The sequence below is a fragment of the Ammodytes marinus genome (assembly GCF_949987685.1).
Source record: "Ammodytes marinus genome assembly, chromosome: 12".
Taxonomy (NCBI): Eukaryota; Metazoa; Chordata; class Actinopteri; order Uranoscopiformes; family Ammodytidae; genus Ammodytes; species Ammodytes marinus.
This window is the reverse complement of record NC_137216.1, coordinates 11,671,962-11,698,703: the sequence shown is the minus strand read 5'-3', so window position 1 is coordinate 11,698,703 and position 26,742 is coordinate 11,671,962. Positions and strand designations below refer to the sequence as shown.

The window sequence follows — 26,742 nt, the reverse complement described above, 5'->3', positions numbered from 1 at the left end:
AAAATAGTATCCATGCGGTCCTTCAGAAGATAGTACAACCTTATCAATGAGAGCTCTCATTGGGAGGTGGAACCTCTGACTTTCATCTTCTATTAAAACATGGTAGCAAAAAAAACGTGTGCTCGCAAATGCTGAACTAAGCTACTGAACCATGCACACCATGTCCAATCTCAGTATTCTTAGCATATTTTTCCACTTAGCAAGCTACACCAGTCATTTCAGCCTATGCATTGTGATGAAAGCTACAGTAAAACTTGGGTGTTATGAATTTGCAGTGGCCGGTGAATGCCTCCAGACCCTACTCCCCCCGCACTCTCACAGTATAAACGGACTAATCCAAAATCACAGATGAACACACATTTAGTCTGTGTGGGTTCTCATTAGTACAACTTCAGCTTACTTTGATCATTCTGTCTCAAATTCAAATCATTCTCCGTGTCCATGGTCACATTTTTCACCAGGACTCATTATTTGATAAAGTAAAATGTCAAGCATTTTTCACTTTTCATTAGCTAGGGGGCTGGAATTTTTTTCACTCTACTTATCTCTGTGCCTCAACATCATAACCACCTGTGCTTTATTCTTTCTACGGGTATTTATGTATTTTGGTCTGTTGCTCACTGTAAATATTGGCAACATGCAAAGCTGCTCATGTTCCCACATTCAAACTCATCCTATTATAATAACTAAAGGTGGGGTAAGCGATCTGCAGAGAATGTTTATACTAACAGTACGTCTCAAGCGCTCCAAACATATATGATCCTGATGTGACGACCGTCATTATAGGTTTACCATATAATGAAGATGAAGATTTAGCCCAAAAAGTAAAAGAAGTATTTGAAGATTGCTGTGCTTGTTAGCAAATCCTGATGCCAGTGGCAATGCAGAGATTGCGAGCCAGAGGTCAGGGCCCCGGTGTTGTGAAAGTGGCTTTTGCTTCAGTGAGAGAAAAGGTGGCAGTGCTCGGTGGGAAACAAAACCTGAAATCAGCAGTGAGCTTTATGTCACATCCTTGTCATATGGAAGTCATCGTAATAACCAGCTTTCAACTTGTAAATAGTTTTCAAAATAACATCTAAGTAATTATTACAGCTGGGAAAGTTTTTTCTAAAAGCTCCGATATATCTGCCTCACGTCAGCCAGAGTCTGTTGTTCAAAGTAATTAAACCCAATTTTTTACGGAGAAACTGCAGTGACATATTTTCAATTCCCTGTAAACTCGGCCACAACAACGATGAGAGCCCTCAATTGAGTGAACGCAACCAAAACTGACTTCTTTCAATTTATTCATGAGCCTATTTTAAATTAATGTTACCCCCATTTGTTTGTGTAAAGTGTTTGGTGAGTATTGCTCTTTGCCATAGTTTATTTTTTTTTCAGATTACTCTATACCCCTAAACCTGTTTGTTATTGTGGCTCATAGATGTAATAAGTTCAGTCGAGAAACGTCTACATCATTTCAAAGAGTGCTGCTAATTGCATTTTCTCTTGGGAAAACAGTGCAATGCATGCTTAAATGCCCTTAAGATTTGTATGCACTGTGTCATCACCATGACCGGTATAGAAAGCCGCAGTATTCACTGATCATTTGCATTGTGCAGCCAAGTAGTGCTTATCACAAAATTAAGCCATTTTTTGTCTGTCATGGTCATGTCATGTATTTCCAACATTAAATATTGATTTGTAATAGAGTGCATGCATTCCGTAGTTGCACACTGTCACACAAATATCTACCAATTATTGTAGTGTTTATTTAGATAAGTTGCAGCAGTACACAAAGTATGCTATAGACACAAAAACCATACACACTGGCCATAACATACAACAGACATACAGTTTGTAATATTCAGGAAACTGATGGACTGCTTACTCCAGATAGGGAATGAGTCCTAACTCTTTATTCATAGTGAAGTTCAAGTACCTAAGGGTCTTATTCATGAGTGAGGGGACAATGGAGTTCAAGATTGGCAGGAGAATCGGACTAGTGGGGGCGGTTTAACACTCACTTTACTGCAACGTTGTGACGAAAAGAGAGCTGAACCAGATGACAAAGCCCTCAATCTATCGGTCAATCTTCGTTCATACCCTCACCCTCAGGTTGTGTCATGACTGTAAAAACAAGATTGCAGGTAAAAGCGGCAGAAATGGGTATTCTGAGGGGAGAGGCTGGCATCTCCCATAGATCTGTGAAGATCTTGGAGTAGAGCCACTGCTCCTTTGCGTAGAAAGGAGCCAGTTGAGTTGGTTTGGGCATCTAAGAATGCCCCTACAGCGCCTCTCTAGAGAGGTGTTACAGACACAACCAGTTGGGATTAGGCCAAGGGGAAGACCCAGGACTAGATGGAGAGATTATATCTCCACACAGGCCTGGGAACTCTCGTGAGAGCTGGTTAATGTGGCCCAGGAAAGGGAATTGTGGGGTCCTATGGCGGATCGAGATGGATGGATTGATGATGGATGAAGACCTGGAGTACTTTGATGAAGGTAGTTTAGTGATTCTAGTTATTTACAGTGAGTGTACAAAGCGGTTAGCTGTGTATTGCATGTAAAGAAGAAGTGACAAAGGCTTTATGCTGAGGCCAGCTGTCCGCTACCTCACTGTGCTGTATTTTCAGCTGAAGGGAAGGACAGTAAAAGTTGAAGAAAAGCGGGTGGTAGGAGTCTGTTACCGCTCTGCATGATTTTTGTGTTAGGAAAAAGGATGTGAGTTTCGCAGCGGTGTGTTAAATTATGGGCACCGTGTTGAAAATACACCATGTTGTAAATGTACCTTAAAGGGATATTATTCATGTTTTGATACTCTTATCAACATCGGAGTGGACAAATATTATACAAATGTTAATGTTTGTTTATTACTACCGCAACAATCCACAACAATGATCAATCCTGTCCAGAAAACAGGTGCATCTAAAGGAAAAATAATCTAGAATAAACATGCTTTTCAGAAGGTTGACATTTCTGTAGCCTATTGTACATCGTTTTTATGATTGGTTTAATGTAATATTGTAATATTTTGAGATAGGCTACAGGATTTTTATTTCATGAGCTGTAAGCCGTAATCATTTCAATTAAAACAAAAGAAAGGCCTGACATATTTAAAATTTCGTAATTTATCCAGAGTATTTGAAGCTTCACTTTTTGAATGGACCTTTGCATGACATTAAAATTTGGTGGGTGAGTCGTTCATGCAGTTCAGAGTTGCCTGATATTATAAAAAGGCTATGAGACACCATCCTCTGTGGATTTTACATCTTACATGGTGATGACAGCTTTTTGTATGTGCACCACTCTTGGCTTGTTTATGAACATCTTGGCATGGATACATTTGATGTGAACAAGATGATCACGCTTTGTTTTTAGCTCAAACCTCTGAGGCTCAGACATGGTGGTCACAATATAATTATACTGAGTAACCCTCAGAGTACAAAGCTATACCCATGAAATAAAACAGGGTAATCCAAGCTAAAGCAAAGATGTTGATTTAAAATGAACAATTTGAGTGATGAAAGAAGGTAGAAAAAAACATTAGCTTTAAATCCCAAAGGTAAATCTTAATGTTGTAGTATGCAAAAGCTGGCACAAGATTTTACGAGATGTAGAAACACTACAATGAAAGGCTTAGTGAACACAGACAAGCATAACTTAATTCACTCAAGTACCCTTCAGTACATTTCCTCATTAGATTCTAACAGTTCAATCAAAATTCTCCTCTCATTGAGCCGTGATCTCTGGTGTTTGCAGAAGGAAATAAAAGTAAATACCAGCCTTCCGTCTGCAGCTTCCACAATTCCCCACCTTCAAATATGAGACATGGAGAAAAACAAGAAATACAATATTTAGTGGCTTTTATGCAAATATGACATTTCCCCTGCCGGGTTTCAAAGAGCCAGGTTCTCTGTTGACCACAGATACCTGCCTGTGCTGAGGCAGCATCCGCAGAATATGTTGCAAAGATTCCTCATCATTTGTCATCTACACATTAATACCTGTCAACTAAAAATTACGCACACGTTAGTTGAGCTGCTACTGTACCAAATATGAAGATTGTATTTCAAATATATCTGTGGACAGGCCTTTCTTTTGGCAGCACAGTAAAGATTGAATTTTAATGCATAGCTAGCATTTTCTCTCCATTCAGTATTGTTTGTGAGAGATTGAAGAAAAGATGCAGCAGGCTCTTGCTATACAAAATAACAATAACAATCTGTTGTGAGAGCATTAGCCATTGTCAATCAATTATGATAATTATTTGACTGATCATTTGCTTCAGATGGTTTAATATAATCAGTTATTCAAATTCAGAGTAGGAACTGTTTAGTCAATTGATGATTGATTCATTTAAGATATCATGCCTGCAGTTTTTCAAGGATTTCAAAAGGTAAATCTGGACTGTCTAATTCCAATTTCATTCAACATTATTAATTCACAACGTTCAGATTTGGATTAAATGTAGATCACATTATCTGTTTCCTTTTCTACAGTAAGTAATGAATCTGTATTGTTTGTCAAAGCTACAATACAACTTGTTGAAAGAAAAACTCTAAATACAGATTTGATCACCTTTATTCACGTTTTGTATAAATATATCTGGTCCACTTCTTAGCTTTATCCGGAGGTTTCTATCAGATCTCCCTGTCCTCCTCAGTGGATGGAGTAGCTATGCTCAGTTGTAGCTCTGGGAAAAACTAGTCAGTAAACCGTGAGTTCAGTCTTTATGTTTCATGTAAAACTAATTAATGCTCATCTATTTAACATTGAAACTTGATTGAATAGAGGATGAAGAAACCTCGGGGTCGGCCTGTCTTGGAAGCTATGATGGTTAAATATCAGTAGCAGTGGATTAGAAACTTTAGTCATGGATATACTATTCATTTACTTGTGCACAAGAGCAATCTTAAGATGTTTATGACTATAGTATTTTAAAGACCCTTTTGCTTTAGCGATAAACTGTGCATGGCTTTTTTGAACATTGTCTCCAGAGGACGCTAGTGAGATTTAGAATGTGTGCAGACTGAGAAGCTGTGTGTTTTGTAAAGATTCAAATTGAATGCAAACTTTTCTTAGTCACAACATGTTGACATTAAAAAACATGCATCAAAATGTTGCCAGAGGCCTGATTTATCCGAGAACGAAAAAAACCTTACCCACATGACTTTTAATTGATAGATTGGGGGAGCACTGTCAAACATCCCACGCCTTAGAAACTGAAGCTGAATCCTAAGTTTATTCGTTCATTCAATTTAATTTAAGCACAGTGCACCTTTTAAGAATTGTCAAATGTAGGTTATTCTGCTTGCTTTTAGTACAAATCTAAAAGTAATGTTTTTTTTATCTAGAACGATATAGGGTCTGGCCACGATCAATAGACCTTACATAGCACTACAACCAATAAGAGCAATGAACAAGGTGACGTATTAAGCCCCATCCGTTTAGCGAACAGCGGCATTACCTGTTAAATTAAACTTTTGCCGTGGTCGGTCGGCAAAACAGAACATTCCTCTTACTTGCCAATGAAAGATTTGAGTGCCGTCCTCTGTTGTTTACAATCACGGCTTCGACGGCGCATGCACAGCACTGTCGTCATCCGGTTACCTCCGCCCCAGAGCACCATACATAGGGCTCTGGCCCGCCCATATCAGATATAACCAATTGAAACGTAGATCAACATTTTCTGACATATATAATGAGCTTGAACTGAGAGTGTCCAGACCAACAGGCGCAGCAAATTTAATTTGCCAGAGGCAGGTCTGGATTTCCAGGCTACCTTATTACATGTTTCCATCGCAACTTTCAGTCCACACAATATTATCCAGCTAACTTAGGTCTATGGTGTTTGGTGAATTAGACCCTCGGGTGCTGTGGTAATTTCCTCTTGTTTCCTGAGAGTAAAAGCTCTGAGGTTCAAACCACCATCAGTTTAGCTATGATTCTAGTTGCTTTGTGGTTGAAAAGATAAATTAATACTACCACTTTCTAAGAGACCGTCTCACAATACATCATCTTTTGCATTTAAATTATTATTCAACCAAAGCATAAACACTCAAATCTTCTTTAGAAAGTGTTGCCTATTGTTGTTTTATTTTGACTATGATAAATATATTTTTCTTACCAATAGGGGGTTACACAATTCTGTATTGATTTTTATTAATATTTCATCATATACTCTCTTAAATAGTTCAGTTGAAAACATGATAAGCATAATATGCTGTTTTCACCACAGCTTTTCCAGGAACTGAGTTTTTATCCTGTTTTTTAGTATCTTCACCGTCATTTCAGGAAGCAGTACTTTTCATCTTTTGTTCAGCTGTATCTTGTGGTTATTTTGATCAATAGTCGTATTTCTTAGGATCAGGTTTATCATTTGTGAAAATACTCCCTAACTAAGAAAATGAATTATTGATGCGGATGAATTCCTTTTTCAATTACTTCTTAAATTAAGGACAGTGAACAAATTGGTTTTAAATTGCCACAGTGCAGTTTACATCAAAGCAACAATGGACCAAAGAGATGTCTAATAGATGGAGCTTTTGGACGAGATCACAAAACTGTCAGTCTGTTCTCTCAGGGAGGACATCATCTGTCCACGTCTTCTAGCTCTACAAGGTCCCTTTACTCGTCAATAAACAGACCAAACAGACCAATTTTAAAACCTTCTGAGGCATTTTTTTGCTATTTCTTCACAGCTGAGCCTTGTACTGTATATAAACAAGAGAATCGTACTCAGGGCACCGCATTCGTAAACTGTATGAAGTTGTAATTCATACAATTTATGATTGTGTTGTGACTTGACCTATGAAGCATCTATTCAAATGTTCCAGACAAATGAGACATTATTGACAGTGCCAAAAGTAACTTGAAGGTCAGCAATATTTAATCCTCTGTATTTCATTTTTAGGGCATCTATCACAAAACAGGCCCGGTGTTTGGAGTATAATTGGCTCTGACAAAAACACATAATGCCATCCACTCCTTGAATAGTTTTCATGTGCCAGATGTGCCTGCGTGTTTTTTTTCTTCTAATTTGGTATTTAGTTATGGCGTGGACTGTGAGCTTTCATTTCCTCTGTGAGACTGTAAATAAGCCCAGGATCCTCTGGGAGTGACTACATAAAACACTCTGTGGTTAGCATACCTCAGTGCCTGCCAGAGGCATAGCTAAACCATGGATGCTTAACCTATAACAAATCAAAGGCAATATCCTAAATATCTCTTTTTATCTACCACAAAAAGGAACGATGAAACAAAAAAACATAAAGTTTTAAAAAGATGCAAATATCTTAGGGACTGAATTGGGGATTTTGTCTTTCCGTTGTTTTGGTTGTGACTTTTTTTAACTACATAAATAGCTCAAAACAATCAATTAGACAATTTTAGTTGGATTTTAGATTTGATTACTCTTAACAGTTAGTATTTTATTATGCCATGAATCTCAGGATGAATGCGATAACTGGGAGGATAAGTGAAGCATATTTATTTTCTACCCCTATTCGTTCTGCAGTTTTGAGTAATCTCCCCCTTCTGATGCTCCCTCAGACTTCACTTGGCACGAGTGTTCGGAGCGGTTGAATTCACTTTTAAATATGCCTTTTCTCTGGAGGTCCCAGCCCCTTGTGATGTGACCCGCATGACTAATTCCATTTAAAGGGGAATAACATGCATTAGGGCTCTCACTTTTCTGCCTTTCATTTGCATAATTTTGTTTGGCAACTTGGAAAAGGGCCATTAACAGCACTAAGACATACACTGTAAAGGATAGGGAAGGAGCAGATCAATACTTCATTTCAACATCTTAAGCAGCATCAGGGTGCAGATCAGGAGGCATTCACTAATTCAAATTCGTGCAGGAGGCTTGTGATGCTACCATTAGTTGCTGATAAGAAACCGTTCTACTGCTTCTCTTAATCTCTGACAGACACGTTCTCTCGATCAATAGTCTTTTACTTTTTTGTTGCAAAGACAAGATTGATTGCCAGGAGTTGCTTGTGTTCAATTCCACTTCTCTCACTCTGCATTATTGTTTCAATTAGGCATTCTCTAGAGACCCTGTTGGGGGTGCCATTAAAACGTGGTGACCTGCTGTGATTAACATCAACAAATGGACGTTTGGCAGAACAACCTTTGATATCAACTTTATTCAGATCAAGAAGTGGAAGCGCCATCCAAACAAGTGGATTAAGCAGGAGGGGGGCTTTCTGCTGGAAGCGTGGGGATGACCGGGGGAAGTTGCGACTCGCGCCAGTGAGGAGGAAATAATCACAATGTTACCTTCTCATGAATTATTAAGTACCTTGTGCCTATTTTAGTCCGACTCGAAATGCTGCATTTTCATCCGTGGGTCTGAGGGAGCGTGCAAGGGTGTTTTTTCTTGACAGCTGTATTACTGCTGATAAGCGAGACTGTGTGAGCTGATCAAGTAGTGAGACAAGCGTTCAGAGCAATAGCAGCACAGCAGCAGCAGCGCTCTAGTCACTAGGAGCCGTGGCGGCAGAAGCAGCAGCAGCACTATCAGTCACAGCAGAGCCAGCAGCAGAGGCAGCAGCAACAAACTCTCTCCTGTCTTTTTCCTCTTCGGTCTGGAGTTGTTTCCCGCTCAGAGGACAGAAGCCAAAGAAGTGGGAGAGAAGTAATCCAGGGCTGATAGCTGCCATCAAAAACAAAAAACAAAACGCAGACCTGGCTGCCCCCATGCCTATCGAATTTGTTTGCAAAATCAAATTTGCAGAGGAGGATGAGAAGCAGAAAAGCAAGCAGGATGGGGACAAGGAGAGCTTGATCGAGGAGAGCTGTACACCTCCGGCTAAGGACTTGGCTGGGTTTGCTAACTCAAGCTCCCTTCATGGGATTAACCACATCTTTGTCTCTGGCCGCTTGGGCATCCGCCAGACTATCTGGACTCTTGCCTTTTTGACTTCACTGGCGCTGTTTCTGTATCATGCGGCTAAGTGTGCCATCTCTTACCTGGAGCACCCTCATGTCACTGCTCTGAATGAAGAGGCTACCCCAGAGATGGTTTTCCCTGCTGTGACCATCTGCAACATCAACCGTTTTCGCTTCTCCGCGCTCACCGATGCCGACATCTACCACCTGGCTAACTTGACAGGACTTCCTCCCAAAAACAAAGATGGGCACAAACCCACTGATTTAATGTATCCTGCCCCTGACATGCAGGACATCTTCAACAGGACAGGACATCAGTTAGAAGAGATGCTCATGAGCTGCAATTTCAGTGGACAGAACTGTTCAGTCGAGGACTTCTCTGTGGTGAGTGAAAAAGTTTCTCAAAGTTCGGTTTTCGGTGGCATACATATTACAATACGATGTATCGCTTTTCTCAAAACTTTTTTGTACAAAACAAGTGAACGTAAAACTTTCACTTTTCAAACAATCTGAGGAATCCTACATTGGTAACTTTACAATACTCATCTCGTACGCACGAAGCTACAAATAAGCATGAAAGCAAAATGAACACTGAAAAGGCAAGAGCAATTGAAATTCTCTTTGTGCCTGTGGTAATCTCCAGGGCCTATGTGGTTCCCACGGTACATTTCTACATGCAAGAATCGTGGCTTTTGCTCAGTCATTGAGCTGTTTATCTTCTTAGATACTAAGTTCTGAGCAGCAACAGTTTTCCCTTCAGCCCATAGCAGAATATGTTATGTCAAAGAACAAAGACTGCTCCTGAACAAAAACAAAGCTCTTGTATATGGTTGTGTACTTTTCTAAGGCAAACTGTGCTTTTAATGCTGCCTCAAACTCCAGTTACTGAGTGCATGGGAACAACATTGTCATCAAAAATAGCCATCTCTTCTTTCTCCCTTTTGCGTCCCTCTATTGAAGAGCAGCTGTTCCCCTATCCTTCTCTCCTTCTGTCACTCTCTGAGCTCTTGTACCTTTCAGTAGGGAAGGAGTAATGCTTCTTCAACGTTGTATTTCAATCTCGCTGCTGTTAAGATTAAATATTTAAAGACAGACATACATGATTTTTGCATTAGCCAGATTGACTAAAAGGAATGAAACAATTTCCATGAGAGGGAAAGAGTGTGTGTGTGTGTGTGTGTGTGTGTGTGTGTGTGTGTGTGTGTGTGTGTGTGTGTGTGTGTGTGTGTGTGTGTGTGTGTGTGTGTGTGTGTGTGTGTGTGTGTGTGTGTGCGTGTGCGTGCGTGCGTGCGTGCGTGTCTGTGTGTGTGTGTCAGAGAGAGAGAGAGTGTGAGTGAATGAGTGAGAGAGGGATCAGGTGAAAGAGAGTTTGTGCCTGTGTTCTGTGCACTATTTATTAAAGGCACTGTCCTTGCAGGAGATGGATTTCCCCATCTCTCCTGCAGGAATAGGAATATGCAATTGCTTTAGTGATGATAAAGTGCGGGTGTCAGGTCTTAATAGGGTATGTTGAACATTGATATGCTCACCTTCCTGAGACCTTAAGATTCTGTCTTATCCCCGAGATGGCATTACATTACCTCTGATGTGCCAAATTACGGCACAGAAATAATGACATCTCCCTGCTTCTCATTCAGTTTCTCTAACAGTGTATTGGGGAATTTATTTTTTCAAGGCAGCCACGCACATTCAGACGTCAAATGACCTGCAACACGAGAATAGATCCCCCTTCGAGAAAATATCTTAGTTCTATCAGGCTTAAGAACATGTCATGCTTCTCGGGGGAGCTGAAAAGTTTGACGAAATTCAGTCTGAAGCAACAACATGACTCTAAAAGTCTATAATGTGACAGCGATGTCCTTTGACACTTTGACACCAAGCCCTTCCTGACTTCATAATCATCACACAATTTTTACATCCAGGAATTGTCTGTCCCATGTCAGTGTATGAAACGTCCTGTAGCTCTTTCTGGATGGCTTCATCACAGATTAGGACCCTGTTGAAAGTTCCCAAAGCGGCTGTTTCCTCTCTGTCGGCTATGTGATCTGCATTTTCTGGGACTGTCAGTTAGATTTGTTACAGGCTTCTTGCTGCCTCCACGCATGACAAATCACTTACTCTGAGTCCTGGTGGGGAACAGGACTGGGAGTGTATAGGGAGCAAGGACTGGGAGTTGTCGGAGCAGCAGGAGAGCAGAAACTGCATATGAAACAACGTCACTCGCATTCATGTTTTTGTTTGAGTGTATATTTTTTAGACTACAAATTGCTACAGCGAGGGAGCCATTATTGCAGGTGATGTGCTATTAATAACATGAGAACATGTAAAAACCAATATACACATATAGAAAAGTCTCCAGCCCACATCGGCCATTATTCTTCCTCTCACGCGGCCCCCCTTCAGCATCGGCTTCTTGCAATGTATTTTCTGTCGATTGATCATCCTAGGAGCTCCAGATGTTATGTTTTGGTAATAGCTAGATGGATGCGGGGCTCTGATGATGCATGAATAATTATTATAAAAGGGTTTCCTCATATTTTCTTATCCTCGGTTTTTTCTGTGCAAACCTCTGCTTAGCATTTTATTTTATTCCACCATGGAGTTCAAGCAATTGTTCGTAATTTAGTTTATCATTGCATTCAAATGCATCTGGGCAGATTTCACTGTTTCAAATGTGTGCCTGTTTTTTTGTATGCAGGCGATTATGTATTGAATTTTTGCACATTTGCTGTTCAAAAGAATTGAATAAATAAAATTGTCTGGCTGCTCTAATATATGGCAGGAAAATACATAATCATGCCTCATATAAATTAGTTTTCCTCTTTCCAGCACTGTGGACCGACATGATTATTTGACGTTAGAAATAAGTCCATTCTTTATAATTAAAGATCACATTATTGACTTGGATTAATCACAGACGATAAAGCTGATTCAACAAGCCATGAATAAACAGATTATTTTTCTTCCATTCTTACTCTGAATAATTGTTCATCTATTTTGTGGCGCTGTCGCAGAGATGAGCAGCGAGCCCTTTGGCTTTTTTTAAACAGAGCTCTGAATTGGTTTGCTCTGAATCTCAGCTGTGTTTGCTGCTGCATTATCAGATTGTGCTCTCAGCAAGGACAGATCCCTTCTGCATATATTCATGGGGATAACTTAAGAGCTATAGGGCGGCATGCGAGGTGATCTATAAAACCATGGGTTAACAGGGACAACACCGGAGAGCTCGCTCCACCTGCAATCTGTCATCACACTGACTGGTGCCCGTACTGTGTGTTTTATAGATAATTGAATGTTTAATAGTATACGCTATAGATGATGTCCATCCCCGTCTCCCTCCCCCTTTTATTCAAAAAGGAATCCTAATTCAAATTAATGTTAATCAAATCGAAAAAAGAGACATTATTGTGAGTTCATATCTATGAGCGTACTGCCATTGTGTTGTTAATTAGAAAAAATATATTGTAAGCAAAGAATAAACAGGAATAATAACAATACTACAATCCAGATGATAAGGAGCGAATGAGTACAACGTGTGCTTAAACACAGAAGACCTTACTCACAGCAGTGGATAATGTGGTCTGTAGATTTTATATTTAGGTTTTTCCCAGCATTGTTCAGCAGCAGACTTTGAGGTGCAGCCACAGAGAGATAAGTCACATACAGTGCAACATGTCTGTCACATGTACAGTACTTGTCTGATCCTGTTTCAGTTCTATGGCGAAACAATTCTTACATTTCCCTGGCGTGTGGAAGTCATGCAGGTCCATTATTGCGGTGTGTGTTGGTCTGTTACTCAGGTCTGACGAATGTGTCAAAAGATACTGTACATGAGTGATCCTCGCTTTTACCTAAACTAAGTTTTAGTTAGTCTGGTTGGTCAGGATAATCCGTCCCCTGGCCACTGACGTAAGCGTTTTGCAGTTCCAGACAAGCTCAAAACTGGAGCTGCTCAGGAACCAGTTTATCAGACCGGGTACCGGCTCTCTGGTGGGGTAAAATGCGATTTTGCATAGGTGGGAAAGTGGTGTGTGTGTGTGTGTGTGTTAAAATGTGCTGTCTCCATGTGCAGATGTCTGTGAGAGTGACATCCACTTCCCTTGTGAGTCCAAAGTCTGAACGCCCCTTAGCAGTATCTCCCTCCCCGATGGAGCTCGACGAGTGTGAGAGCGTGAAAGTGACTGGCTATCTGTACTGGCTTCGTCTCCAACAGCCTGTCAATTAGCAGTCTACAGTTCCACTGCTGTGGTGGTCCCTGCAGCTTAACATGCTGTCCGATATCTGATCCACACACCCAACCCTGGAGGCCAGCACTGAGCATTATTACACCCCAATCCCTACAATCTATAACCAAACAAAACACACTTTTGCTTTTATTGTCTTCTTCTTGTGTGCAAAGTGCAGAAAGAAATAAAGCGACACTGATCCAATATCTTTTAATGCTAAAGGTAGGACTGCCTTTAAACCCACTTCAGTCCCAGCACAGTCCTTCCCCACCTCCTCCAGCATATCAGAGGAAGATGAATTGCAGCGCATTTGGTCGGCTGCTCTTCTTGATATGCATCACCACTGTCTAATCAGATGAAGCCCACCTGTGACCAGCCACTGGATAACACCAATATACAAACTGTTTATATTTGGGGAGATTTAGCTTTTTCTATCACTCGCTGAGCCATTTAAAAAAAACTCACCGTGCCACGGTTTGGAGCGCTCGGTTTGATGAGGAGAATCTGCGGCTCAGGGATGGCTTTTAACTCAACGATAAAGGCTTCCGATGTTGTGGTACTGCTAAACCCCCCTCCACCTCCAACCCCTGGGAGTCTTTTACTCACACAGACATTTGTCTCTCTCTGACAAGTCATACACCAAGCTGTTGGTAGCGGAAATGTGGCTGCATGCACACACGCGCACAGACAAACACACACACACACACACGGACATGTGTATTTAGGGTGTGTAAAGTGTAGATAAAATGATTCCCCGTACAAACACACCCGGGTTCCGTCACAGATTGAGAGAGTTGGCTCGCAAGATTGATCATGACTCCTGACTGGGTGCCCCTCCCTCTCTGGAGGATCAATACATCCTTCAGTCAGATTGCTTCCTCGCCCTTCCTACTCCAAGCCTGGTGTGACTAATTATCTTGTGCCTGTGTTTTGGGCCCAGTCTCGGCTGCATTTGTTAATGCCGCCAGAATTGGTGAAGAATGTGATCTCTAGAACAAGATATGTTTGTCTAAGCGTATATCCAGCCCAAATCAATCAATATGCACTGTCTACCTTTTCCCTAAAGGGCAGCCAAATTATCGAGCAATACCAGATGAATCACAGCCTAGGCTGCGTGGGGACGGGGATGGATGAGAGTTTTGATGAAGAGAAACAAAATCTTTAGTCAGATCCGATAGTCAAAAGCAACGGTTTTTCAAATGTAGGTGATTGATGTCAAGGTTGCGTATTCCACCAAACTGCTCTGTTTGAATTAGGATCTACCTAATGAAGAGCAAGAGGAATCTGTGTATTTTCCGCTCAATCCATATCCGTTATGATATCAAAACAAATAAAACAAAAAGAGACCTGTTTTTTTAATAATCCACATTTCATCTACATTATATTCTATACAAAAAAAAATATTCTCTTTTTAAACATAATCCATGACCAGGATATCAAGTATGAAAATAATGGCCTAAATGTAATGAGATTCCGGTGACGTGCCAAAGTTATACATAAGAAGTGTGTATGTGTTGTGTGTGTGTCCATATTTGTCGAGGAAAGAAGACACTTGTCTAGGCTATATTGTCCAAGGTTATTAGGAATGATCTGAATTAGGCGATGTGTAAAATAAAGTAATTTATGGTAGGACAGACAGTTAGCATAGACGCTTCAGCAGGGAATCACTTCCTATCGGGGGTAAAGCTATCTTTTAAGCATGCCATAATATGCATCCCCTCTCTATAAACATTAAACTTTTGGTGATTGTACAATTTTGATCTGGATCGTTCATCGCGTCCAACAGTGGTGAGGTTCGTTTACTCTGAACTTTACAGTTCGGTTGGACAGGGAATGGATACCCTACTAAATATGATATGCGTTTCCACTGCCGACAATAGGCTACCCTTAGGCTACTTAATATAGGCAGGTTGTTTGCAGGCGATAGCCGCAGTCAGAATACAGTCTATTGGTCAGAGCCTTTCATGGCACTGGTACACATAACTATCATTACATTGTAGCAGCGGGACACAGTGTAGCCCTCTGATTAATTCAATGATTTTGATTATTTGGAATTTCACAAATGAAAATGAAAATGTTTTACATTATCTGTTCCCATTTTTTTGTCTTAAGATAGACATGGAAAATCAAAAGTAAGAAATGGCAATCAATTCATATTTTACAGGCATACTTTGAATAGAGCAGTCAATTTTTTTATGAAAAAGAAATTATAAAAATTTGAAATCAAACTTGTTTTTTGTGTTTAGATTTCTAAACAGATATGGATTGAACAGAAGACACACAAATTAAGAGGGAGTTGTGAGATTGCATCCTTGGCCCTGATAAGATTAGTCAGAAATTTGAACAGCCAGATTACTACATTTGAATTAGTTCTTGCAAATTAAAAGTCCATTACATACAGGGTTGTCGGGGTAAGGGCATGTTATCTCCTCTTTATTATCCATACTGGTTTAATTTTTTCAGATACGCCCGACTTTTAGCACTGAACAAAATGTTTAAATTAAATAGTTTAAGTGGCAACTGGCAAGTATTAATTTTGCTTAGAAATAAATTTGACCTAAACTCCATTTTGGTTAATGAAGTATTCAAGCACTCTTGCATATTTACCCTCATACTAACCTTTTGTTTTTAGTTTTTTTCATCATGCAGATAACTATGATTATGAAAGCCTTTGGCCAGGCACACTTTAAATGCACACTTTTCTTCTCAGCTGCCAATGTGAGCTTTTTATTTTGTCATGTCTCCCAGTCTCTGAATACATTAGTGGAAATTCCTCTAAAAAATTAACCAAGCTTGCTTTTAGGCCACCACCACATAATGGGTTCGTGCTTCTTCATTTCCCTCGCTCGTACTGTTTAATTACTTTGCAAGAGATAGCACATGCAGGTGGACAAAAAAATAGAGACACCTTCTGCTGTCTCTCACAAAGTACTTTATCAAAATGTAATTCCGGTCGATGCCACAGTGTTATTTTTCTTAGTGAAAACTAAACGGCATTTGAGAAAACATGTTATAAGGGTATATTAATTAACTGTTAATGCTTGGTAAATGCTATTAACTGCATTAAGTATTATATAAATGCTTAGTTATTAACAGTTAGTTAATGTTTGCTTCAGTATTATCTATACTTAGTTAATTAATTCTTAGTTAAGCATTTACTAAGCAAAACAGTTAGTTAACGCTTATTTAATGCGTGTTAGGCATTATATAAGCATTTATTAATGGTGAGTTAATGACGAGTTCATGTGAAGTATGCATTTACTAAGCATTAACTAACAGTTAATCAGTATACCCTTATTGTAAAGTGTTACTGCATCTTTACCAAATTACATCAAAACAACAGTAAACATTTTCAAGAGGGAAAACTGCAATGCTACAGTAAGAGAGATACGAAACAAAATATTTATCTAAATACATGAAGATAAAAAAGGCCCAACATGCATTACTCATGTAACAGTTTGCCTGGTCGAATTTCATGCACACGCAGATTGTATTTGTGATATGTGCCTTAGCAACCATCATGCATCAGTTAAGCTTCTGTGGTTCAAGCTCTCAGCAGAATACAAGAGACAGAAGCAGCTGTGGGGACTGAAATCAGCTATATCTACCAGATAATGTAAATAAAATACACTGAGCTATGTTTGAGCCGAAGTTTAAAATGCTGGGTGGTTTTATTTAATTTGTTTAAAATAGAGATTAAACAATAGCACAACATTAAAATAGAAGGCTATTAAGGCCAGAAAGACTATGATGGCTTAAAACCTCAAACCTCTTTAAATCACTGATATTTTTTAGTCCTCCGTTGCATTGTGAGAATTTCATGAACACCAAACAATTTATTTTAAATTGTTTGGTGTTCCCACTCGTTGTGAATCAAATGTATATTTGATATTTTAAATATATTTAAAATGTGGAAATCATGACTAATGTGACCTGGATGAAAAATGTCAGTTGGCTACAATTCAGCAGATGGAGAAAAAAGCATACAGCACAAATATCACAGGAAATATATAATTTACCCCTGGCATAGTCTGAACATGAGGGCTTCTTCTGTCCGCCTGGCTGGACACTTATTCAAAATTATGTCTAACATCAAACATGTGCGTATGCCCGTTGCTTTTTTGAGTTTGTAAGCACACAAATTGTACATAATGATCTCTCGACAAGCATGCTTTTTAGTATCCAATTATGTCTCTTTTCCCCTCTCTGGGTTACATAACTGTATTTTTAGTTATAAAAAACAAGGTTTGAACTATAGTACATAAACACTAAGGTGTCTTGACAGGTGTGATATTTTGTCTGATTCCCTATGGCTTAGTGGTATAAAGCACCTGAACAGGCCAGCTTGTATGATGGTATTTGGTATGCCTTGTGACTTCCCCTTGGGAGATGCAGGCAATGATTTGTCAAAAAGTATCGAGGTTGGGTCAGCAGCTAAGGCACCTAATGCATTTTTTTCTCCAGTGTAATGTTCATTCCGAAAGAAAAATCCCAGACATTCTATATTACTTAATAATGCACACCAAGCTTATGGAACAATGCGCTATGATAGAAAATGCTGAATAATTCAAGCTAATGCCTTCCTAATGTCAGTTGCTCCTACTGGCCATCATTGAGGCCATTTGCTGTGGAGGGACCCATGTATTTACACTGCCTAATACAGCTAAGAGGAATCAATGCCAGATTAAACATTTTCATCAAATTGAGGTTGCCTTTTTCTTCGATTGCTGTCCATATGCAACTACATGGTTGTAGATGAATTCTGGCCTCCGCCATAGCCATTTTAATCACACTAACCAATGAAATAAGAGGAATTTTCCTGTCCAAGGCATCTTTGTTGTTCATTGGGTTTCGAGTAGTATTCTATAGAAGATTAAAGACTTCTTAGCTTACATTTTGATATAACATAAGCAGTAGTCTTAACATCACACAAAGATATTAAGATATAGTCATGAAATTCGAAAGTGACAAACAGCTGGTTAGTCACATCTGACAATGTTTGATGTTAACAAGATGTGAGTAGCTTTGCGCTGTAGCTGCTGTAGCTGCTGTAGCTGTTGTAGCTAAAGTTACATACATTTTGCAGACAGGCAAAAGGAACTGCTTCATACATCAAATATAATTACAGTTTAACTTTGAGATTCTAACAACTCTGTTCGCCCGCTTTGTGTTACACTCAAGAAGGCTACCGAGCTACTAGCTACTTTTCTAAAATTGACATGAGGCTAAACAATTTAGTTGTTTATGTATGTATCATTTTTGACCAGGAAAACGTACTACTAACGTTTTAACAAAAGTATACAGGACATCTCCTTCGGCTAAGCTGTCTTTGGCCAAGTGTTAATAAAAACCCTGCCGTACAGAGAGTGCATTAACTAGACAACTGCCAATATTCCGTTTTTAAGTTGTTTCGCTTACTCCAAAAATGAATGTTAATTAGATACAGCTGAGTAAATTTTTCGGTGCCAGTTATCATCACAGCCAGGGAAATTAGCGGCCGCCGGCTTACATTTTCGTTTGCTACAGCTTGCATAGACACTTAATTAAGTTATAATTAAAATTGGAATTTGAAAATTGCACTTATTCAAATTACAATTATTTTGATATTAAAAAGATGAATTCATTGTTGTTGCATCCTATTCTTGTTTTCCTCTCTATCTTTTCAATAATGATTTGTGTCGTATTGTCTTGCCCCTTACAAACTGAATCAGGCTGGAAATACAGTGCATTATACTCAAATTGATATGCACTACTACTACATGCACCTTCATTTTAACAGTTTACCTCTACGTCCCATTAGTCGCTTTACTTTCCTCTCAGAGGCGTCACGTCCACATGTTGTTTGGGTAACGTGTGGACTGTAAATATTTCACCTGATGTCTGCAGGCTCTGTCCATGTTGACAAAACACTTGACCTTCAGGGGCAGCAAAATGTCATCTGATTTAGCACGCCCAGGCTGAATTGCCACCACTCATTTGGTCATCAAAGGGCTGCATTTTGTTTAAGAATTGTCAGAGCAAATGCATTACAGTTTAATGATCTCGCTCGAAGAAAGAGATTGAGAATGCATTGGGACTCCTAATATCATTTGGATTTAAAGTTTGCATTGCTTTTATGCCTACCTGCTGTGTTTCAGCTTGAGTGTATTTGTAATGAATATAAAATAGATGAATATCCACTACGTGATATTCTTTAGATTTGGACAAATGTGTTGGTCGAACAAATGTGAAAAATCCAGACCTCTTTTGCCCTGCGTAACAGACCAATTATCCACTATAAATCTTTGAAGTGGCATTCATGCTGAAAACCATGATTTTATCCAAAATGACAGTTGGCGGAAGTCAAGATGCACTGAGGTCTTGCAACATTAAAGACTATATTGCAGATTGCATTGCATCATTATACATGTATAATGCAATGTTAAATTTATAGGGTATGTAGAAAAACAACCCCTCGTCTCTGCTAATTTTTTCTTTCCCCAATGTATGCTTCTCCCTAAGCTTTTTCGCATAGTAGCTTTTTGTCCTGGGTAACTTCAGTCAAGCTGTATTTAAATTCCTCGTGTCCCTTCCTCACATGATGCCGGGCAACTGTTATGCGTGTTTACTTAAACAAGCGTGTAACTGTAGTCAGGCTCGCCGATGGTGTTGTCAAGATTAATTCTGTGTTTTCCTAATGCATGCTAATGAGAAAGCTGTGTGCATTTGATGGTCAATAACGTGAAATACGGCCCTGCTCCCTAAATGCTGTCTCCGTTCAATAACCCATTAAAGTTGAATCACAGATAACTTGGCGCGCATCAGGAAAGCAATCTGAAATTTTTGCTGACATTGATCCAGCAGGAAGGAGACCTATTGCTCTGATTAACACTGTTGCCCCAGGAGAGGAGTCCCATGGCCATTAATAGCCCACTGTCCTAGATTTTACTGAGAGCATCTAAAATGCTTTTATTTATGAGACACACAGGGGCAAAGCATCACTGACGTAGTAGCATAGTACTAACCTCTTTAACGATGGCTGTGTGTTGTTGATCACTGTGTGTTTCATCTCCAGGTAATATTCAAGCCAACACTGCTATTTTAACTGTAAAACATCAGTGGTGTACATAGATAAACTAAACTTTTCAATTAACATACAGAAGCAGGCAGTGTTGCACTCACTTTGAGATATGTATTTGCTGAATAATAAATGAATAGTCAAAATGTTAACATATAACACTAAAACAAACGATGTGCAGCTGCTCAAAAGTATTGGAATGATAAATGTTGTGTTCATGGCAACTGAAGTTTGGACTTGGAGCATGAAAATTATCTCATCCAAACAATGCAGTTGATATTTTTTAACCACCTTGTAACTAATAATTAAAATACCACCTTCTAGTTTCAGTAGCATGTGTTGAAGTATCATCAAAGCGTTCATTTGTTTTCTTACAGTATTATGTCCTGTAATACACTATTAATCTGGCCAACAAGGGTAAATGCGCTTACATCTTGTTATAACAATAAACCTTACACGTCGATATTTGATACTGATCCATTTTTCTTTTTGGGTGTGGATTTAGAAAGAAAAATGGAGTAAAGTGGTTCATATTCTTGTAACAGTTAGATAAGCAAAATGTGTAAATCTGCTGAACATTTATAAAAAAAAATCAAAACAAAAATAGAAAGTAAAAATGTAAAATAGAATACATAACGATTTATTTTGTCACTCAATTTTGCCGCTCCAAAAACAAATATACTCTTATCTCTCTCTCTATTGCAGGGGTGTCCAAACTTTTTTCACTGAGGGCCACATACAGAAAAATCTACGAAGGGCCGGGCCACAAAAATAACACATTTATCAGGACATGTAGCTGCTCTGATGTTTAGTGTCATAGTGTCTTCGTCAATTGTAATCCTTCTTCACGGCAACACTTTTCTTGCACATTAAACAGATACATTTCCCCTCTTGTTAAATGCCTTTGATACACTTAGTGTTTTCTGCTTTTGCGTCCAATGTCCAGCTGGGTGAAAATAGTAGCCATTTTTTTTGAATGAATCTGGTGCACTTTGTGAGGGAAATTAAGAGGCTAAATCTGAAGAATTTTGTATGGAAAAAAATGGAGACACTGTGTCAGATGAATTAGAAGCTATTGGAGAAGGACACATGGATTTTCCATAATAATATTAATTTAAAAAAAAATATCAAGCAGGCTCCTCTGGGATGGGCTTGGTGCTCTTTTTCTTTAATGGGACATATTTCTCTGTAATATAATGAGTGCATTTAAATTATTTAAAAATGAAAAGGGCCATATTACATTATATTTTTTAAATGTGCCACGGGCCAATCAATTAGTTTTGACACCCCTACACCAGTGGGTTGACTAAGAAATGCAAAAAAAAAAAAAAAAAATTATTATTATTTTTTTTTTTTCAAAGGGCCATATCACATTATATTTTTAAAATCGGCTGCGGGCCAAGAAAAAGCGGGCCGCGGGCCGTAGTTTGGACACCCCTGCTCTATTGGGTCGAAAATCAACCTATTCAACTTGGTGCTCCCTCTAGAGGCCTACAGCACTCCTGTCATGTTGACTTTGCAGCATTTTTGTGGTGTACCTATTGTCTGTTTTTAAAACAAATAATATATATTTTTTTTTTAAACTTTGCATCATTTCTGTATTTGCAAACATTCTAGTCAGCACAGTTCAAACGCCAGAGGGCCCTCTATGGCTTCATTGGTCCACTGCTTTGGTGTCCTCACAGCAGGTTTGCAGAGCTTTACTTTCGGCCTGTATGAAGGAACAGGGGTACCGTTTTTTCCTCTTTGGAAAAGGGGGAAGAGTGAACCATTGCAGCTCAAAGGACAGATTGGTAGGCGCTGTTGACGGGAGTTTGCATATGTTCCAACAGCCCGATGTTCCCACAGCCCTACAGTATATTCCCACAGCATTATGTTCCAACATTTCTATTATTTTTTTTATGAAATGAGGCCCTATGTTCCCACGGGAGCATGTCTATCTTCCCACAGCCCAATGGTCCCACAGCTCTATGTTCCCACAGCCGGATGGTCCCACATTTCAAGTAATCTATATAATAGAGAAAAGTATGCCTGTGTGTGTCTGTATCACTCCTATTCTAACCTCTCCCTGTCCCCTTACCCTAACCCTGACCACCAAGCTGTGATGCCTGAACCTTATCGCCATTTTCACAAACAAAGGGCGGTTGGACCATCTAGCTGTGGGCGTCATTTTGAGGGAGGGAAAATCTTAGAAATGTTGACAGTAGTCTAATAGGGATCCAAAGTATTCTCCTGGCTAGTCTGGAATTTGTGGCTGATGTTGCCGTTGTTAAATGATCTGAGACCAATAACAAAGGTGTATGGTTTTGTCCACTCCATATACAGTATCTGGAAAGTGAGTATGGGCTGTGCCTCCTGCACAGTGGCCTACCGTGGAATGCAAAGACCAACCAGAATGAATTTATGTATCTCAACCCACTCTGAAGAGTTGAAAGCCAGCCAGCTGGAGAGCAGAGTCCAGTATCATTCCACACCAATATACAGTGGACACTATCACTATCAGTGTTAGCTAGCTAACAAAAGCTAACACACTGTTAGTAACTGTGTACAAAAAGCTTTAAAATATGCCAGTTGGTGCTCAAGTCGCTGGCACATACCGCAGCAAAGTCACCAGAAGCTCTTCGTTGAATATGGTGAATATATTTTTTTTTCTATAGATTATTTATCTGCATTTTTCACTTTTATTATAGAGATTTGAAGAGACAGAGTTGAAATGGGACAGAGAGGGGAATGACATGCAGAAAACTGACCGGGGTCTGCAGTGAGGCCTGACCCTCTAGGGGGATGCTTAAAGCCCCTATCTCACTGGGCTGCGACTGTTTGCGACAAGTTGGAGACTTCATTCGCAAACGAGTCTCTAAACTGTCTCCAAACGTTCGCGGAGGTCTCAATTTCCTCGCATGAGTCGCAAAGCCGCGCAGTCCTGTCGCATGAATTTTGAACATGTTCAAAAAAAGTGTGCGACAAATCTGTCTCTAAACAGTCTCAGAGTGGTCGCAGGTGTCTCCAACGCGTTGCAAACCCTTCTCAATTTAGTTTCCGCGAGTCAGAAAGTGCGAGCAATGTGAGACAACTTTGCGAGGGGTTGGCGACTTATGAAACTAAATTGCGACTGATTTGAGACAAAAATGAGACGGTCGTGCGACGCTCGCCAGACGTTCGAGAGACATAAATGCGACCTCCTGGCAAGTGTTGGGCAGGACATTCGCAAACGTGTCGTGAGGAACCAACTCAGTGAGACTGCAAGTGAAATTTGTCGCTAATTTGCATATTTGGTCGCAATTTTGTGTCTCCAACTTGTCGCACACTGTCGCAGCCCAGTGAGATAGGGGCTTAAGTTTCCTTTCGCCGCCCCTGTTAACAGATTGGACAGCAGGGCTCCATGGCCGGCTCCCGATCTGCAGCGATGGTTTTGCCATGTTGGGTGACCCTGCAGGGACACAGAGTTGACTTGGTTTCGGTTAGACAGGTAAGCAGCTCACTAAAGGGGTTGGCTTTCGTTAGCTAGCTGACCAACAGAGATATTTATCTCTCATGTATAGAGTATCATCCCAAGATAAGTTAGCTAGCTAGTCTCACACCAATGTGTAATTACCCTGAACACTAGAAAGTATTTATTCTTCAGTAAATTTCCTTTGAGCATTTAAGAACCATACCAAATATACCTTCAATCATGTTTTGTTGTTGGTTTTTAGCTTCAACATCGGGGCATTTTAGGTGTCCTCAACACAAGACTCATTTGTAGTTAGAGGGTTTATATTCCTAATGTTCCTGCACATTGGGTGTCATCTCAGAACAAGATAATGGATGTTTTAAATGTGAACATCTGTAAAATGCCACAAACCTTTTCTTAATGTGCCAACTTGTGTTGTATACCAGATGTCTGCTTGCTCCTGTAGTTTAATATCAACTCATGGGTGGTTGCTTTAATTGGACCCACTCAAAATGTCATAGTGTGATCTAACAAGGAGATGAAAAGCCTATAACATACATCATCATGGCTGGAAAAGACAAATAGCTCACTCATTATACAACCCCCCAGGAACTTGGAGGGAGAAGTGACAGATCTTTTCAAAATTGTGCTCTCATCAATTTAATTGTATACACTGTGATAAGGGCATCTGCTTAGAATAAATATGACCAGTAAGGAGCTATGGCATCGCTGTTTACGTGTGTCCTTGACATTCACTTTGAGAATAAGGAAAAGGAGGTAACAGCATCCTTCTAAACAGATCTTGAAAGTCCTGGGAAGGGATAAATGTCAGTGGGCTTCACTCACAAATCTCTGCGATTTTTTCTTCTTCCCTGACCTTCACCATGTTGACTCTAAAGAGAATTAGCAGGATATCAATAAATAATTGGTATTTATACTATGATGAAAGTGATCCCCAGGGACAAATAGAAAATATCTTCCACTAAAGACATTGTCTGCCCTTAAACTGACAATGAATTACTGTGTTTAGGTAATGATAAATATTTAATTAGGATGACATTGAGTGACTTCCGGGACAGAGCAACAACTGGATATATTGCCAAGATTCCCCGTAAGACAAAATAAATCTTGAGACTGTAGTCCATGCCACATAAATCCATTGAGTATTTGAATATCAGTGTAATTTAATTGGTGTCATCATATCTCTCTTTGGCAAGAGCTTTGCCTAGGGATAGCATTTGGCTCTTCCAGTGGGAGTGTGCTGTTAACAGATCAATAGATGTAGTGGGTATGATTATGTTATGATAATACGCCAGAGAGAGCCTTGTAAAGCCAAGAGAAAAGTGATTTGAAGAGGGATGCCACACCTTTTGGCATAGTTCCTGCGGCTAAAAAAGCTCAGCGGGAAACAGAGCGGTCAGTGAGATTGGCTGCAGCCCTGCTCCAGGACCAGCTGGCTCCAGAGCAGAATTAGAGCCGCCCCATTGTTTCCACCTGCCGTATGCTGCTCAAGTGTTCCAAATCAAGTCATTATTTGCTTGGTTTCCTTGCTGACGGACTCAGCTTTGCAAGTGAGTCAGCTGCTCTCCCTTTTAGCGTGACATCTCCCTGCTAAGAGAAATATCTAAAAGGAATCTAAAGAGTGGCTGCTCAGGGTGTTGCATTTATATGACTTCATCCAATACATTTCAGATAGTAAGCCTGAGAATTATTTTTTTCCCCAGAATAATTGAAATCACCACTCTTATAAATCAGTTGAATTGTGGATAATACATTACATCTGACCCTCATAAAGCAAGTGATGATGATTGGAAGATGTCCCCTTTAACCGTGCCTCTTTATAATGCATGTTAGTCAGGACCATGACCTGATCTCACAAGACATTGCCTGTGTACAGAGGACTGAATAAATAAAACCCTCACCCCTCCAAACACCAGCGTAAGATGCCAGGATTAGCATCTCATTAGACAGTATCTGGGCTGGTGGTTTGTGGACAAAGGAGTGAGAAACCGAGCAAATCGGGGACGATTGTAGGTCCTTTCTCCTGATGTGGAAGAGATTTCAGGTGTTTGCCAGTTACTTTTATATTTGTAGATATTGCAGCCTTTTTTGGGAGTAAAATATCTCCTGTTTTATGGGTACCATGAGTTGTTCTCATCACCTGTTCTGTCACCATCTGCGTTATAACAGAAGACTGTGGCAGAGATGTGTGTTTGGAATGCAGGGGGGCTCAAAGAAAGAAAGAAAAAATCCCTTATTTGATATTTTCTAAAGCGTACAGCTAGGAAGACATTGCAATATAGAGAACTTGCACTGAAGAACTTGGTGACAGTTTGCTTCTGAGATAAATTGGCTTCAGCAAAAGTGTCTCCTGCTGGTGGCCAGTCTGTGCTATCCATGCCACGAGCATGCAATTTCCCCTTGATTGCACTCCCGAAGGATAAGTAAACACTTTAAGCAGAGCATCACACTACAAAAGACAAGCGCCCAAAAGACAGTAGTAATAATCTGCCTTAAGAGACCATTTCAAACCCTAATAAACAGAGATACTGACAATTTTAGATATTCAGATTGTCAAGCCTGCAGTAAACATTTGATCTTTTGTGCTGATTTCATTTATCAAGATGAAACTTGAATGTCACTCTGTTCCTCCTGCATGGCTCCAAAATACGCAGGAAATATATTTTTTTAATTTTTTCTTAGATGTCTCTGGCAGATGCACTTTAATTGAAAGTTATGAATGAAATATGAAATGTCTGGATTGCCTGGGCAGCTCGGAGTATCCCACAACACCATCTCAATTAAGCCGTACAAACAGCTCTTTGCAGGATTGGATTGCTCGTTCAATGTTACTGACTTGCATGGAAGTTTAAAAGTTTACAAAGAAAGTTAAAGGTGGTATGTCACTGGCAGTATACCTGGTGTTATGTTCGGTAAGTTGAACTAGAGAGTTTTTAGTCCCCTTTGGATTGTGAAACATTCCAATATCTAAGGTGATATATTCCCTTATATATATTTGCTCCATGTAGGAACTTAAGTCACGATGTTGATTGAAATGGAAGTGGTGTGTTTACTTCTGGCTGCTGATAGTAACATAGTCTCTGTCCAACTCTGAGAACTGTTCATACTTAGTGTGCAATACCTTCGTA

General features: G+C 39.7%; 1 protein-coding gene across 1 annotated transcript in view; it reads left to right on the top strand.

The window, feature by feature from the left end:
* Positions 1-8,670: 8,670 nt before the first annotated feature.
* Positions 8,671-26,742, top strand: part of asic4a (acid-sensing (proton-gated) ion channel family member 4a) — a gene marked incomplete at its 3' end in the record, with an annotated part of 73,992 nt that continues 55,920 nt past the window's right edge. The window contains exon 1 of the mRNA XM_080038101.1: positions 8,671-9,261. Coding sequence (XP_079894227.1) covers positions 8,686-9,261 — 576 coding nt within the window. The 5' untranslated portion in view covers positions 8,671-8,685. The remainder of the gene's footprint in view (positions 9,262-26,742) is intronic.